Source organism: Drosophila hydei, unplaced genomic scaffold (genome assembly GCF_003285905.1).
Source record: "Drosophila hydei strain 15085-1641.00,03,60 unplaced genomic scaffold, DhydRS2 tig00000296-arrow-arrow-pilon, whole genome shotgun sequence".
Lineage (NCBI taxonomy): Eukaryota > Metazoa > Arthropoda > Insecta > Diptera > Drosophilidae > Drosophila > Drosophila hydei.
Window position 1 is genome coordinate 676530 of NW_022045705.1, and position 15093 is coordinate 691622.

The 15093-nt window shown below is 39.9% G+C and overlaps 3 protein-coding genes across 4 annotated transcripts; 1 reads left to right on the plus strand and 2 right to left on the minus strand.

The window, feature by feature from the left end:
• Positions 1-1684: 1684 nt before the first annotated feature.
• On the minus strand, positions 1685-7652 carry LOC111596240 (histone-lysine N-methyltransferase Suv4-20). 2 transcript variants are annotated; one of them, XR_003944212.1, is made up of 3 exons: positions 6880-7275; positions 2561-6541; positions 1685-2300 (listed from the first exon to the last, which is right to left on the minus strand). XR_003944212.1 is itself a non-coding variant. In XM_030223827.1 (3 exons), exons 1-3 carry the CDS (start codon positions 7633-7635, stop codon positions 2720-2722), a joined length of 4506 nt encoding a protein of 1501 aa, XP_030079687.1. In that variant the 5' UTR covers positions 7636-7652; the 3' UTR covers positions 2395-2719. The 2 variants fall into 2 exon arrangements, 1 of the variants encoding a protein (XP_030079687.1); XM_030223827.1 differs by lacking the exon at positions 1685-2300 and adding an exon at positions 7340-7652 and having other exon boundaries at positions 2395-6541; positions 6880-7267.
• Positions 7653-10871: 3219 nt separating this feature from the next.
• Positions 10872-12599, plus strand: LOC111604268 (tetratricopeptide repeat protein 17). Its single transcript, XM_023322310.2, has one exon. It carries the CDS (start codon positions 11081-11083, stop codon positions 12482-12484), a length of 1404 nt encoding a protein of 467 aa, XP_023178078.1. The 5' UTR covers positions 10872-11080; the 3' UTR covers positions 12485-12599.
• A 1018-nt stretch (positions 12600-13617) lies between these two features.
• On the minus strand, positions 13618-14837 carry LOC111604766 (rhythmically expressed gene 2 protein). The gene is made up of 2 exons (XM_023322967.2): positions 14780-14837; positions 13618-14673 (listed from the first exon to the last, which is right to left on the minus strand). Exon 2 carries the CDS (start codon positions 14551-14553, stop codon positions 13780-13782), a length of 774 nt encoding a protein of 257 aa, XP_023178735.1. The 5' UTR covers positions 14554-14673; positions 14780-14837; the 3' UTR covers positions 13618-13779.
• Between the last annotated feature and the right edge of the window lie 256 nt (positions 14838-15093).

Consider the following 15093-nt stretch of genomic DNA (forward strand, 5'->3'; position numbering starts at 1 on the left):
TTTCAAATGTTACAACGTCAACAGAAATTAATAACAATGAGATACAAAGACAGATAATTTACAAATTTATTGTTTTATTCATTATTTCTATTGTTTTTAAATTTAAAAAAAAAGTACGTAATTTTCAAATTTTAATTTGGCATCCCTAAGCCGCAGCTTGCAGTTCGTCGAAAGTACTCTGTCCCTCGACCAAATACAACGGCATTTTTATTAGAAGAAATTTTTGCCACCAAATCTCTCTTATTATTATCGATGGAAGATCCAAATAAGTTCGCAGCACATAATCGCAAAAGTCGAATATCGCGATCATACCTCGATCACACTATTTACAATCTGCAACCTTAGCCAACAAGTTGCAAGCCAAAGCTTGCCTGTGTGTTTCCTGTAGAGAGGGAGACCCAAAAATATTGATGACAAAGTATTCGTTCAAACCTAATTTGTTTTATTATTATTATGAATGTATGCGCTGCTGCTGTGCAAAAGAATGCACAGCACAATTACATGTGAATCAGTATGTTTATATATATTAAAAAAAAAATACAAATTAAATTAAATAAAACTAGCTAATGCGACGGTGTGCATTGCGATATTTTTGCCCGCTCCACGCAAGCTGCATACTTGGCTATCCCTTACTGCGACTTCCAGGTAGAGCAACACGCAGGGCATTTCACATATATGTATTATATATACATACACATATATGTGTATATTTTATGTACTTGTATTTGTAAATATAGTATAATCGTTTTTATATCAACTAATTAATATGCTAGACTTAAAAGATCAAACTTAAGGGATAAACACAAAAAAGTAATATAATTATGCAAGTGTATTGTGGGTTGAAATGCATTTTTGCATGTATGTTTGTGTGTGTACTATGCGTAAATTTAAATTATTAATAATAAATTAAAACTAACAACATGAACTGCACAAAAAGGTCAATGAATTATTTTGCCAAGGTTCACAAAATTTATTGAAATTGCATACACACATACATGCACACATGCATATGCACTCATGCTTGTATGTATATACGTGTATGCAACTGTTCTCTCTTTCAACACAAAGAAAGAAAGAAATACAAATACAAAATGGTGCAAGAAATAACCGTTTCACAAGCCATCAAAATTGTTGTTTCGTTTTTAATTTGCAGCGTTTATTTTTGTTTGTTATTTTTTAAATATATGTTTATCTTTTTAGTTTTAATTTAAATAAATTGTAAATGTATATATATATTTATTTTTATTGAATTTTCGATTTTTTATATATACATTTATTTTTGCCTGTGTAAAATGAATTTTGGTTTGCTAATGCTTGCATGCATTTTTTCTTTGTTTATATGTATATATATATTTATTTATTTATATATATATATATGTATCTATGTATACCTATATAAGTATGTATGTATATATGTATAGGCGCTGTGTAAATTGAGTTCGAATGCATATATATATATATATATATATATATATATATACATATTTATATTTATATATATATATATATATATATATATATATATATATATATAAATATAGATGCATATAATATATTGCTTTTGTTGCTATTGTTTGCTTCTATTGTTGTTTTTTCTGCTCTACTTTGTTGGCTTATATATTCTTTTTTCTCGTTTCATATACACATACCATTTATAATTTGTATTTTATTTTCATTTCATTTGTTTTTTTTTCTTTTCAATATTGTATTAATTTAACTTTAGTTGTAAGGCGTCTAAAACCGCTGCTAATTGCGTTTGTATGTATTCTTGTGTATGGGTGTATGTATTGATGTGCATTTCATTTAGAATATATATTTGTTGTTATATGGTTGTTATTTATATTTTTTCGTTTTTCTTCTTTGTTCACGTGTGAAAAATAACGGTAGTAAGAGAGAGCTTTTGCCGTTCGTATGTGCTCCTCTGCTTCAATCAATGGCAATATAAATATTTGTTGCTCTTCCAACTGTTGTTGCTGCTGCCTTGGGCTGCGCTGTTGTAGTTGTTGTTGCTCCAGTGGCCGTTGCACTGATTTGCTTCGACTTTGTTAACAGTTACATTTCGTTTTTGTTTGTTTTGTTGTTGTTTTCATTTTAACTGTACATGATTTGTATGCGTTTTAATTCTATTCTTAATTTTTTAACTATATTGTTGCTGCTGCTGTTGTTACTATTGTAATTATGATTGATGATGTTATTATTATTATTATTAAGCTTATTTGCATTATCATTAACACCGCCACCAACTGCAACAATTTGTTTAACACACGCTTTTTTGCTACATTTATGCTTTAAATATCCATCTGCAATACCAAGAGAGATAGAGAGGAGAGAAAGAGAGAGAGAGAGAGAAAGAGAGGGAGAAAATAGAAAAAGCATAAAAGAAATATATAATCAAATGTGATTAAAAAAAACAGACTTGTTATTTTTTGTTTGCTTCTGCACTTGGGTACTGTTATACTACACCAAACTGTTAGACTCTTATTTATGCTATTAGAACAAACGGACATAAGGACTCTCGTACTCAAATAGAGTTGCCAGACTGTTAGAAGCATACACACACCTGCAGACGATACCTAATGCTAACATAGGAGGAGAGGGCGGTGTGGCGGCAGCTCCAGAGCTAGCAGCAGGCAAGGGCAGGTTTCATTTGTCGTTGTTGTTGCAGTTGTTGTTGGCAATGGCAGCAGCACAGTCAATTCGCATAGAGATCAGTCGTTGGTTATTTGTTGTTATGTTGCTGTTGTTGCTGGTGCAGCTGTGGCGATGAGGATGTTGGCTGCTGGAGCTGTTGTTCAGACAGCTTGCAAGCCTGCTGTTGCTGTTGCAGGCCCGCAAAGCTGGTTGGCGCGAGCAAAGCGCAAGTGCCAAAGGTGTGCTTGGGCATGGTCAGAAAGCTGTGCGTGCTGGATACGCTGCTTGCAGCAATTGTTGCGCCATTGCTGCTGCTAATTGTGGAGCTGTTGCTATTGCTGTTGTTGTTTATGTTGCTGTTTATGCTGTTACTGTTGCTGTTGCTGTTGCTGTTATTACTGTTGGCATGGTGAATGTTGCTATTGTGACTACTACTGCTGCTGCTAACAACAGCTTGTGCCTGCTCTGCCGAGCGTTTGGTGCCACCTAATGTGGGCTGCTGCTGCTGTTGTTGTTGTTGTTGTTGCTGATGCTGCTGGTAGTAGGCCATGTAGCTGCTGTTACTTCGGCTGCCATTCAGCTGATAGGAGCTAGCGGGCGATTTGGAGCGTGTAAAGAAATTGGTCGTCGAAGTGCAGGCCGATTGAAAGGAGCTAACGCTGGATGTTGTCGATGTGGGTGAATCGGCTGCAGGCATTCGCTGCTGACCAATTGTTGTTGTTGCAGCAGCAGCTACGGTTGTTGTTGCTGTTGGCGTTGGTGTTGTTGTTGCAATCCTTTCAACTGCATCGGATGCTGTCGATGTTGGCGTACTGTTGCTATTCAGCGACGAGTTGTTGACACTCATGCTGGTTGCCCCGCTGCTGCTGCTGCTGCTGGCGTAGGAAGCATTAAAAGATTCATCGCTCGCGCCACTGCCAGCGCCGCTGCTGCTGTTGAGCTCATCGATGCCGATATCAGTTTTTGCTGACGCATCTGTTGCTATTGTTGCTGTTGTATTTGTTGGTGGAATGTCTATTGTATGAGACTCATTGCCAAAGATTAAGCGCAGGCGCTTTTTTTGCGGTGTGCCATAGATACTGTTGGAACTGGCAGCAACTGTCGCTGGCGGTGGTGTGCTGCTGATGGTGTTCAAGCCACTCCGACGACTGCGTCGTGATTTTTCTTTATGGCGCCAGTTGCTGGCATCTAGTGGCTGCTTTTCTTGGTGTTCTGATTCTCCTGCCTCCTGGTCTATATCCTGTTCTTCATCCTCCTCGTCCTCCAGCTCGTCCGCCGCTTCTTCGTCCTCAGCATCATCATCATCATCATCTTCTTCTTCCTCCTCCTCCTCCTCCTCATCCTCCTCCTCATCATCATCATCGTTGCCATGCTCTGAAATGCCCTCCATGCGCAATATTTCATATTCAACGCCGCTGCTGCTGCTGGCATTGTTGTTGCTGGTGCTGCTGTTGTTTTGATTGTTGTTGCTGCTGTTGTTTTGATTGCCGTTATTGCTGCTGCTGTGCGTATTGTTGCCCGCTTGGCCCGTCCGACTGCCAGCAGCATGTCCATTGTGCAACGCATGTTGACGATCCTCGCCCAGACTGGTACCCAGCTCGAAAACCTCATCGAGTATCGGCGAGCGTTTCATTCTCAGTGTCAGCTTTAGCCGTCGCTCCGGCGTCTTCAAAAGCGGCTCCACAGTGCTGCTGCTGCTGCTAATTGTGGTTATTGTGGTTGCAGTCTGTTGCCGCTTGCGTTGCAGCACACCGCCAACAGCTTCGCAATGTATATGCTCAGCAGCTGCCAACGCAGCGGCACGTCGACTGCGCTTTTGTTTGTGTGGTGGCTCATCAACAGTTGTTGCTGCTGCTGCTACTGTTGCCGCTTGACGCTTGCCTACGCTGGCCAGCTCAAAGCTGGACATTAGGTTCTTTTTATAAGCGGGACTGCTGCTGCGACTACGTGTTGCTGTTGCTGTTGCTGCCGTTGCCTGTTGCTGCTGCTGCTGCTGTTCACCTGCCGCCGAGCAATTCGACGACGAGGGCATCATCATGTTTGCTAAAGAAGCCGTCGTTGCCGTTGCTGCGGCTGCTGTCGCTGCCGCTGCCAACGGCTCGCTCGGTTTTAGTTTGCGATCACTAAATCTAGCGCTAACATTATTCCTACAGCTATTACTAATATTTAAATTATTACAATTTGTAATCGTTGTTTTAATGTTGCTGCTGTTACTGTTGCTGGCAGTTGTTGTTGCTGTTGCTGCTGTTGCTGCTGCGGCTGCTGCTGCTGCCGCACGTCCTGCGCTGTTGCGTGTTACGCGCTTCTCCTGCGTGGTTGCTGGGGCTGCCTCGATGCAATGGTGCTTTTGCTGCTGTTGGTGTTGCAAATCCGTATCGCTACTTTCACTATCCGTTAGATATTTGCCTAGCAGCTGTACGGTGTCCTGATTGGCCTTTTGACGCTGCGTTTGACGCTCGCTGCGTCTTAGCTGCCGCTGTTGCTGGCGTTGCTGCTGCTGCTGCTGTTGTTGTTGTTGCTGCTGTTGCTGCTGTTGTTGTTGTTGTTGTTGTAACTGCTGCTGTTGCAGTGCTGCAGCCACAGCAGCTGGTTTATAGCGCGGTACCAGGACTACAGGCGCTTTGGCAATGGTTGCAATTGTTGTTGTTGCTGCAACAGCGGCTGCTGCTGCTGCTGCTGTTGTCGTTGGTACTATGCTAGCATAGCTGGATAGTGGCGACTCATCAGTGGATGCCGTCGATATGGTGCTGCTGGTGCTATTCACACGCATTGATTTGCGCAACGTTGCAGCAGCAATAGCAGCTCGTCCATTGCTCAGCTCGGCGGCTGCTTGTGGCTTTTGCATAGCCGTCGCTTGGCTTGCGGCCTCTGCAGCATTGCTGCTGGCTGTTGCAGCAGCCGCTGCTGCTCCTGTTGTGTGTGGCAGGTGTGTGTGAAAATGATGCAGATGATGATGATGATGATGTTGCTGCTGATGGTGTTGCTGATGCGGATGGTGATGTTGCTGCTGCTGATGGTAGGCCGCATTGGCCATTATCATTTCGGCATCGTATTTGGTCATGCCCTTCTGTCGCAGCTCCTTCATGGTCAGCGGTGAGACGACTACATTGGGCAGTTTCTTGTCCAGCGACAAGGCAACTGCATTCAGCTCCAGGCTGCTGCTCTTGGGCCTACCCACAGCAGCTGTTGCCGCTGCCGCTGCTGCTGTTGGTGCCGCAGTCCCATTGATGTTGCTGTTGCCGACATTGCTGCTGCTGTCGTTACTGTTGCTATTGGAGGTGCTATTGGTACTGTTGGCGCGACTTTTGATACGATTGATGCGATTGTCCGTCTCACGCAAACGATAGCCACCGCCATTGGCGCCGCCGGCAGCGCCCAGACCCAGCCCCAAGCCTAAACCGTTGGTCAAGCCGAGCATTGCCTCATTTAACTGATTCGTTGAATGTTTGCCAGCAAAGGCGCCTGTGCCACGTCTCTCGCACGTCTCGCACTCGCAATATCGATTGCTATCGCCAAAGAAATCCTCGCCATAGAAACACGTAATCTCCTCGCCCACCTCAATGTCACGCAACACCTTCACACATGCCGTATCCCGGCCAGTGGCGAGGAATTTGCAGTTCGCGCGGCAATCGTGATTGATGTAGGCGGCGGGTCCTAGCCACAGTTGAGCACAGTTCTTGCGGCAACTATACATCACAGAGAAATCATTTTTGCCCGAATGCAACAGCGCCGCCTCCTCGGCTTCTGTTAATTCGGCAATGCAACCGACCAGGCATTCAATTTTATCGTTCTTCGACCAACGTTTCGTTGAATTAATCTTTGCACCCCGTTGCTCTTCCAGCGAATAACGATAGCATGCCTCGATCGCAAAGCCGCTGTCCTTGTCGAACACACGCAAATAGCGTACAATCTGAGTGTATGAAATAAAAGAGTTTTTGTTTGATTAGTGGTTAAAAACAAATGTAGCTTCTTACAGATGTTGATATTTATATACATACATTGATCGAACCCCGATAAATATGAATTTTGCGAGACTTACGACTCATTTTAACTAACATTTAGTAATAAATGACAATGTTTTAGCTATCGATAATTGACTTAAGTGTCATCATCAACATCAACATTAAATATATAAATACTAAATTGATTTATTTGCTGTTAGCAATGCAGTAGTAACAATTAAAGTCGCACCATAGAATCAATATCAACATCTGAAAAGCAATTTGTGACTAATTTTAACCCACTTACATGATCGTGAAGCCGCTTGGTAGCTATCTTATTCTTATTCTTGAGATGACGCCGTATCCAGGGCCCATCATAGATGCGCTGTATGGCAATGTCGTAGTTCTGGGTGTGTATAAATTCATCGACAATCGCTTTCAGCTGCTGTGTATCTACTTTGAGGGGCCTAAAGCGTATATTCATTTTGTGCGTCTGAAAGCCCAAATGCGGATCCAATATTAACGATGTGGCGAGATCATCGTTTTCCGATAATTCGCGTGGCGACATGCCCGTCGATTGCGATAGGCGACTAACAGCGGTGCCGTTGCAACCGTTAAGGCTGCCACCCATATGAACCACTGCATTAACACCATGCGACGACGACGACGACGATGATGTTGATGATGATGATGATGTCGTTGAAGATGTTGAAGATGATGTTGCTGCTGTTGCAGAGCTAAGATCCTGCTGTTGTTGCGACTGGTAATGATGATGATGATGATGATGAGGGTGATGTTGCTGCTGCTGCTGCTGGTGTGAGTTGTTACTGCTGCTATTGTTGTTGTTGAGAGTTTGGCTTTTGGTGTTGTGTGACATTGACGACGCCGACGACGACGACGACAAAGTCGCCGCCGCCGCCCCTGAGGATGCGTTTGCAATTGAAGACGTTACGCTGGTGGAGTTGTTGCTGTTACTGCCACTATTCGTGTTGCCGCTGTTGCTGCTATTTGTATATCTGCCGGCAGTTTCACTGCGCCGCGTATGATTCGAACCGACGACCATTCTGTATAATATGCAGTCTGTAAACAGAAACGAACATAAATACAAAGAAACTTAAATTAAAAAAAAATAATTAAAATTAGCTTCAGTACTTTGACTTTACTGAAATTCAACCAAGAGTGTGACCATCTCAATTTTACAAACATATTTGGTTGCATGCAGTCCGACATTTACTACACATAAAAACAAATTTGCTTTACAATAAACATATTGCACTTTCTTATTGTTCTAATTAATGTATTTTTTGCTGTTAGTATTTTTGAATAGTTAGCAGCATACTAGACAGTATTCAAATTAATGATTTTAATGATATGGCAACTTGCTTTCGAACTGAGAAGTGAGTGAGTGAACAAGACAGAGAGTGCAATTGTAATTTTACTGTTACTGGGATTTACAATATGCTTAATTTGAAGCTCATTTCATTTATGTCATGGTCATGAATAAAATATATAAATAAAACAAAGCTTCGCTACAATTGCCTTGCCTAAATTACTTGCACAAGAATAAATTATAATACGCAATTTTCTATAGAAACAAACGAGATGGCAACACCGACTTCAAGTCAGAATATTTACACACATGCACACAGCTCTCGGAAGCAAAAGTTGTATCTGCTGACTTCGCTGATAAATGATAAGCGTACAGAATTTGTGAGCCAAAGCCAACCCAAATATTCAGCCAGACGGCTAACTAAAAACCGAAAAAGAAACGCAGAAAAAAATACCAAGCATACGTGCATACGTGCATACAATGTGCAAGCATTTCAATATGTCATAAAATGCAATTGGCGAATTCAACTTGATTAAAAAAAATAAAAATTATGGCTTCGCCCTATGTTGTGGGTGGTTGGAAAGAGCAAAAAAAAAAAATTGCGAGGTCGACAGACGGCACGCTTTCGCTCTCTCACTATGTTGACCGCTCTCTTTATACTTATACACGTGCAAAACTAAAATCAATTAACATGGCAGCACATTAGTATTAATATAATTAATACAATTGTTAGCTTATACGAATACAATGCATGTACAATAGTGTTTACCTATAATTTCGCACAACACACACAATCTATATTATAAAGCTAATAACAAAATTCATATTTATATATATATATATATATATTACAGTGGATAGCGGCTTTGTTGTATTGTCTACTGCTGCAATAATTGCAAATATGTTTATGTGTGTGTGCATGAGTGTCTGATTTTTAGGTGCCCAAAAGCTGCTGCAGCTCTCAGCTGTTTAAAAGACGGCCAGACACATGCATTCGATTGGGTGCGAGAGCGAGAGGCTACTATGCACCCATGCGCAATGCAGGCTGAATAAATGAGAGTGACCTGCGCAAGGTTGCCACTTTTGAGTCAAAGTAAACTTTGTTAAATTTACTGATTTTGCGTTGTTAAAAACATATGTTTACGTTTAGATATATGTATATGCATTAGAATTAATATTCCAAATACTAGTACCTACACAAATTAAGTGGGTTTGTTTCAGTATTTATTTTTATGGCTGCAATTTGAGACTTGTGGCAGCGCCATCGCCGATACACTACATGCACAATACTCTCTCTCACACACACAAAGGCAAAAATGTCAACAAAGAAAAAGACTGGCTGCAGGGTTGTCAAATATTTTGCAGCAACAAATGTCGCAAGTTCTGTTAGTGAATAATTGTAATTATAAACAATTTTGCCTCAGCTGTCAGTGTTGCGACCTAAATAGGAAACTTTATACTCAGCCAATTACATCACATTGAGGCATTTGTAAGCTGCAAACAACGCTCAGTTTGTTTTTAATGCGCACATTGCCAACCCTAGGTCCAGGTCTTTTTTCAGCTTGTTACATGGATCACACGGAAAATGGCGGCGCCTATTATACATATACACATGTAGATGCATACATGTATGTACCTTTAACAATATTCACTGAGGTGGTGGTGCTGCTGCTGTCTGCTTCTTTCGGTTCTGGATGATGCCGCTTTGTCTGTTGCTTCGGTAAGATCGGGTTTTCCGTTTTTCTATCTTTCCTACCGTCGTCCAGCGGCAGAGGCACTATCGTACATACACACGTACGGGGCTTGTTTTTTTTGCGGTGCGGGGCGGCTTTGTATATACTTTATATCCAAATATCACAGTTGTAGCCGTAGTAGAACATCATACGTACTTTGGCGTTTGTTTTGTTGTTGTAGTAGTCGTCGTCGGCTGTGCCAGTTCATTTTTACGTTTTTCTTTCAACGCTCAAACGCCGACGTTCTGTCCCCACCCCTCCTCTCCCTTTGTCATGGAGTCGGAGACTCTGCTCAGTAGCTAACGCACGCACACACACACACACACGCACACACGGCCGCACAACACCAGCACACAGTTAAACACATTCATACATGTGTAGATACATATATTCCTTCGCAACGACGTGCGTGCGTATGTATGTTGTATGTGTGTGCCTTCTTTTTTCAACTACTTTGCATGAACGCGACGTCTCATTTTCTTATATTTCTTTTCTATTTAAAACGCGTGTGCTATTAACGACTATATATAAATATATACACACACACATATATATATATATATATATATATATTTATATATATATATATATATTATTACAATAAAATGCGATGCCTGCGGTTAAAGAAAAAAAACACGCACGCGAGTAACGATTATTTTTAATGTACTTTTCCGCGTTACAGTTCTCCGCGATTCCGTTTTTTCGCATTTTATGTAGCAATCTGTGTGACCGACAGTCATTCATTAAGAAATACCCGAGACTTCGAAAAAAATACTGAATATAACAGTTCAATATTTTGAATGAATTCTTATATATTTTGTGGGCCCGCACCAAATACGTAGTCCGTCAAAGACAATACATTTAATGTTTGTGAATTCGTTAAAATAGTGGTATTCTGAATATAGCTGTTGTAATACCAATAGACTACGGTCACTGTTGCCAAAATAACTAAAGAAACAATTTTTCGGATATAATTAAACTAAAAACAGATATGTATATGCGTATTGTTTGTTTAAGTATGGCAGCTCTCTTGTAACGTGTTTATGTTATGATAACAGTATTATGCGGCGAAATATCGTAAAATACTGTCAATGTTTATTTACAATATCAATTGGTAAACAACTGTAACTTGACTAAGCGTGGCAGGACCAATGCAAAATTTGCTGGTTTCTATATACAACACGTTAATTCCCGTTGTCCATTTAAAAAACAGCTTAATTTAAGTAGTCTGGCATCACTCTTTTTAATATGATAAAGTTATATTTACATGCTGCGCCGAATATTGCTGTTAACATAACATATCCTAAAAATGGCCGAGAGTACAAAATTAACTGTTGTCGGTGTTTATTTACATATAAAAAAAGGAAGTCGGTATAAATGTTTTTGCCTGTAATTCGATTGGCAGACAACTGCGACGCGACTAATCAAGGTACAGCCAATGCATAATGCGGCTATATCCGTATTTAGTTGCCGCCTGCTGCATCCACGTGCTATGCGCTAGCAACCATTGGGTGCTGAAGGACGAGCGAATTGTTCAAAAGTTGGATTCGCCATTCTTTATGCGTGAGCCAAACAATTTGATTGCCTTTCTGGAGCAGATACGCTACAATGAGTATGTGGAGCGCAGTTATTTGGAGCTGTTGCGCAAACGTGAACAAATTGTCGAGCATTTACGCTTTTCTATGCGTTTCGGCGAGGATTTGGCCGAGCAAGCCAAATGCGCCATGGATTACTATTTGCTGGAGAAGCGTATGTCCTATCTAAAGATAACACCGGATCAGCTAAAACGCATAAATTTGCCGGAGCAGCGTGAATTACAGCAACCCTTGCAGCTCGCCGGCATCAAAAGCAAATACAATCGTGATCTGGAACCGATCTGTAAGAATTATCAGGAGTTGAGCGTAGGTCCGGCGACGTATGATCATTTGGATAGTTTTCAGCCGGAGGTGCTGGAATCGGCATATGTTGAGCGGGAACATGATACGAACATTGGTCAAGCCACCGTTGAGCTGACGCGCCGTTTTGCTCTCGACGGCCTACAAAGGCAGCCGGATTCATGGAAATTTCATACGCTTAGCTCCTACTATTGGCGGATGCGTGGCAATGCATTGCAGGCTCTACCCTGTGCCCGTCTAGCTGTTATGCTAGCTCCACCCGAACACAAGGACATTCCACTCTTAAGTCTCGGCACCATACTCTTTCGCATGGGTCGACTGGCCGATGCGGATCTTATATTGAGTGCTGCGGTGGAGCATGCGCCGCTCGTGGCTGAGAATCATGTGGTATTGGCTTCGGCGCTGGCCATGAAACATGACTTCAATCGTTCGCAATTCCATTTCGATGAGGCGGAACGCTTAGATCCAAGCACCTTGCCACGCACACAGCAGGTGCGAAATTTCATCAGCTGCTTAGAGAATCTCACAAAGAAGACATCGAAAATGTACAGCTATGTGAAATACATGAAGAACGAGCTGAAAGAGTTCAAGAAATTGAAGCAACATATCTTCCAAAATCACGAACGATTAATTCAACAGCAATTGCCGCTGGGCGCACGACGTTTCCTCGACTCCCGGGCCAATAACGAGGACCTGCATCGACGTGGACAATATTGTAGTACGCGGACGCCGAATGGCTCCGATGAGCCGGTGCTCTTCTGCGACTTCTATTCAGATATGCAGATGCGTTTGGAGAGCAAAGACATTGATATCGAGGTGCTCGAGCGGGATCTGATGGCCAGCACGGAAAGCGTCATTCGCCAAGTCTCCACCGAAATACGCAAGCAATTCAATTTGGAACAGCTGAAGGCAGCCAAGGCCCAAATGCCAGCAAAGGCTTCCAAGTCCACGTAGTCGGAGACCCTCAAACTCCTTCTCTTCCTTTCTTCAAATTGCATTCCATAATAAAAAGAAGAGGAAGACTCGAAGGGGAAAAAAAGTGTAAAAAAAAAACAGTTTTTGTCACAAATCCGCTTTTAAAATGTTTATTATACTATTTATATTAAGTCATCTCGTATGCTCTTTAAGTGTATATACTTAACTATAATATATCTAGATATATATACAATAAGTAGTTATAATATATATATTTTTATTTTTATTTGTAAATTGGATGATTTTGTAAGCCAAGTTTTAAATTTTTTATTTTTATTTTTTGGACGTTCTTTTATTTATAAACTATTGTTTTGAATTTAGGACTTAAGCTTGAAAACATGTAATTATAAATTAGTTGTCAAATACGATTTTTTAAATTAAAAACTTATTTAATTTTGGTTTTGTTTTTTTTTTTATGTTTTATTTGTATTCTTTATTTACTTTTTTCGCTGCATTTTTTAAATTTACTTCTAGTTTTAAAAATATTGAAAATTTGTTTAATAACCAACAAATATATTGAAAGCTAATTCAAACATTTTTTACATTTCGATTTTAAATATATATTTTTAGCTGGCTCTAATTAGTTTTGAACTGTTTTCTGATATTTATGGAATTTGTTTATTGTTAAATAACGTTATTAAATAATGTAGCTCGTAGATAAAGTCAAAATATGATTTAAATAAGGAATGGAATTGTTTACAAAATACGTAAAACAATTTTTAAATACATATATAATGTATATAAATAAATATATTTATTTTTAAGATTATATATTATTTACAAATATATACATATATTCACGTAAATTTTGATATATATTTCTTAATTTTAATTAAATTAGTCTTAAAAGAACAGAAAAAATACTTTTTAATTTTGGTTTTGAAACCATAATAGTTTTTATTTTAAAAATAAATTAAAAATTAAAAAAATATACAAATACATATATTCACGTAAATTTTGATATTTATTTCTTAATTTTATTTAATTAAAGTCTTAAAGGAACAGAAAAAATACTTTTTAATTTTGGTTTTGAAACCATAATAGTTTTTATTTTAAAAATAAATTAAAAATTAAAAAACAACAGCCTAAAATTTTGCTTTGGCAAAGTAAGAAATTAAATATGTGACAACATTTATAAACATAATATTTGTTTTTTTTTTTTCTAAATTAGCGTCTTAATAGAGATTAGAGAAAACGAAAAATATAAATTAAAGGGTTTTTTGTATTCTTAAACTGTACGCCTTAGCTAGGTTTTACTGTGCCCATGTGTCACTTCACCAGGGAATCTCTTTAGTTTCAAGCGCCTGCAACATTTGAGCGAGACTTGCAAAGCTGTGTTTGGGCACCGGCTGCAATTGCTCCAGTTGGAGTTGCTGCTCCTCCTGCACGAGCAGACTACACCAGCCGCTATTACGTGCTCCCATATAATCCATATCAAACTTATTGCCAATGTGCAGCGCTTCGGCTGCCTCAATATTGTGACCCTTTTCCAAAGCCAATTGAAAAATGCCGGAATTTGGTTTCATGACGCCAGCGTCGTAGGAGTTGATAATAAAATCAAATTTATCATTGAAGCCCATGGCGTTCAGCACCTGGCACAATGAGGGATCAAAATTAGAGATGATACCCACACATTTGCCGGTATCTCGAACGCGTTCCACAAAGTTGGTAGCTCCTTCGATTCGTGTCCAGCATGCGCTGGTGCGAAAGATCTGTAGCAGCTGCTCGGCTACCGTTTGCAGTGTTGCCTTCGATAGATTGGCATTGGCGCAAGTGAATGTATCGATTACCAACTGGTGCCACCAAGTTTGCCAATTCATGTTTGGCGAACAACTTCCAAAATTGGCGTGCGCTTTGCTCATTAATTTAAAGTGCTGTCGAAAGCAGGGTTCCAGCTGCTCTTGGGTTATGCCAGTTATTCCACATGCTGCTGCCGTTTGGACATATTGCTTGATCGGATCTTTAAGACGGAGCAGCGTATCGGTTACGTCAAAGGTCACTAAACGGAATCGCTGTAAATTACGCACGAATTGAGCGGTTAACGGCATTATGGCACAGCAGTATAATAGAGTTTCTATAGATTGTCTACCATACAATTTACTACAGTATTTTTCTGTTTGCTTGTGACGTCACAAGCTTCGAGCGTTGATAGTACTGCTGCAAGTGATCTGTAGTAAATTTGAAAAGTTATTAATTTAATTTCATTAAAGTGCTCTACCAATTGTTAAAGAATGATTTAATGCTCGCTTTGTCTTTTTTTTTTACCTTTTTTACCTTATTTAACATATATTTCTACAAGTATGTATAGTAGTTTTTGCTTGCATTGACGTCGCAAAAACAAATCGACTCACAAGAGGTACTCTAAATGAGTTCAATTAGTGCTCAGGAAATTACAAAATAGGAATGCTGATTGATTTTGTTTTAAGCTATTATATATAGCCTAAAGTATATAATATATGGTATTGTCCAGGTTGTTACCCTGTGTTTTTTTTCCTTTAGATGTGCACAGCGTACTGCTTACCAGGGGTCTTGCTTTAAATTGTGGTATATTAATAATGCTACTTTTTGGCATTTGTCAAAATATTTCC

Bases quoted from the DNA above. Each gene is read 5' to 3' on its own strand.
- LOC111604766 (XM_023322967.2), bottom strand. From the start codon at position 14,553: ATGCCGTTAACCGCTCAATTCGTGCGTAATTTACAGCGATTCCGTTTA.
- LOC111596240 (XM_030223827.1), bottom strand. From the start codon at position 7,635: ATGGTCGTCGGTTCGAATCATACGCGGCGCAGTGAAACTGCCGGCAGA. The intron at 7,268-7,339 runs TTACCAGTCGCA...ATCTTCAACGAC, and splicing joins CATCATCATCATCATCATCA to ATCATCATCATCATCAACAT. The intron at 6,542-6,879 runs GTAAGTGGGTTA...TCATACACTCAG, and splicing joins CCAAGCGGCTTCACGATCAT to ATTGTACGCTATTTGCGTGT.
- LOC111604268 (XM_023322310.2), top strand. From the start codon at position 11,081: ATGCGGCTATATCCGTATTTAGTTGCCGCCTGCTGCATCCACGTGCTA.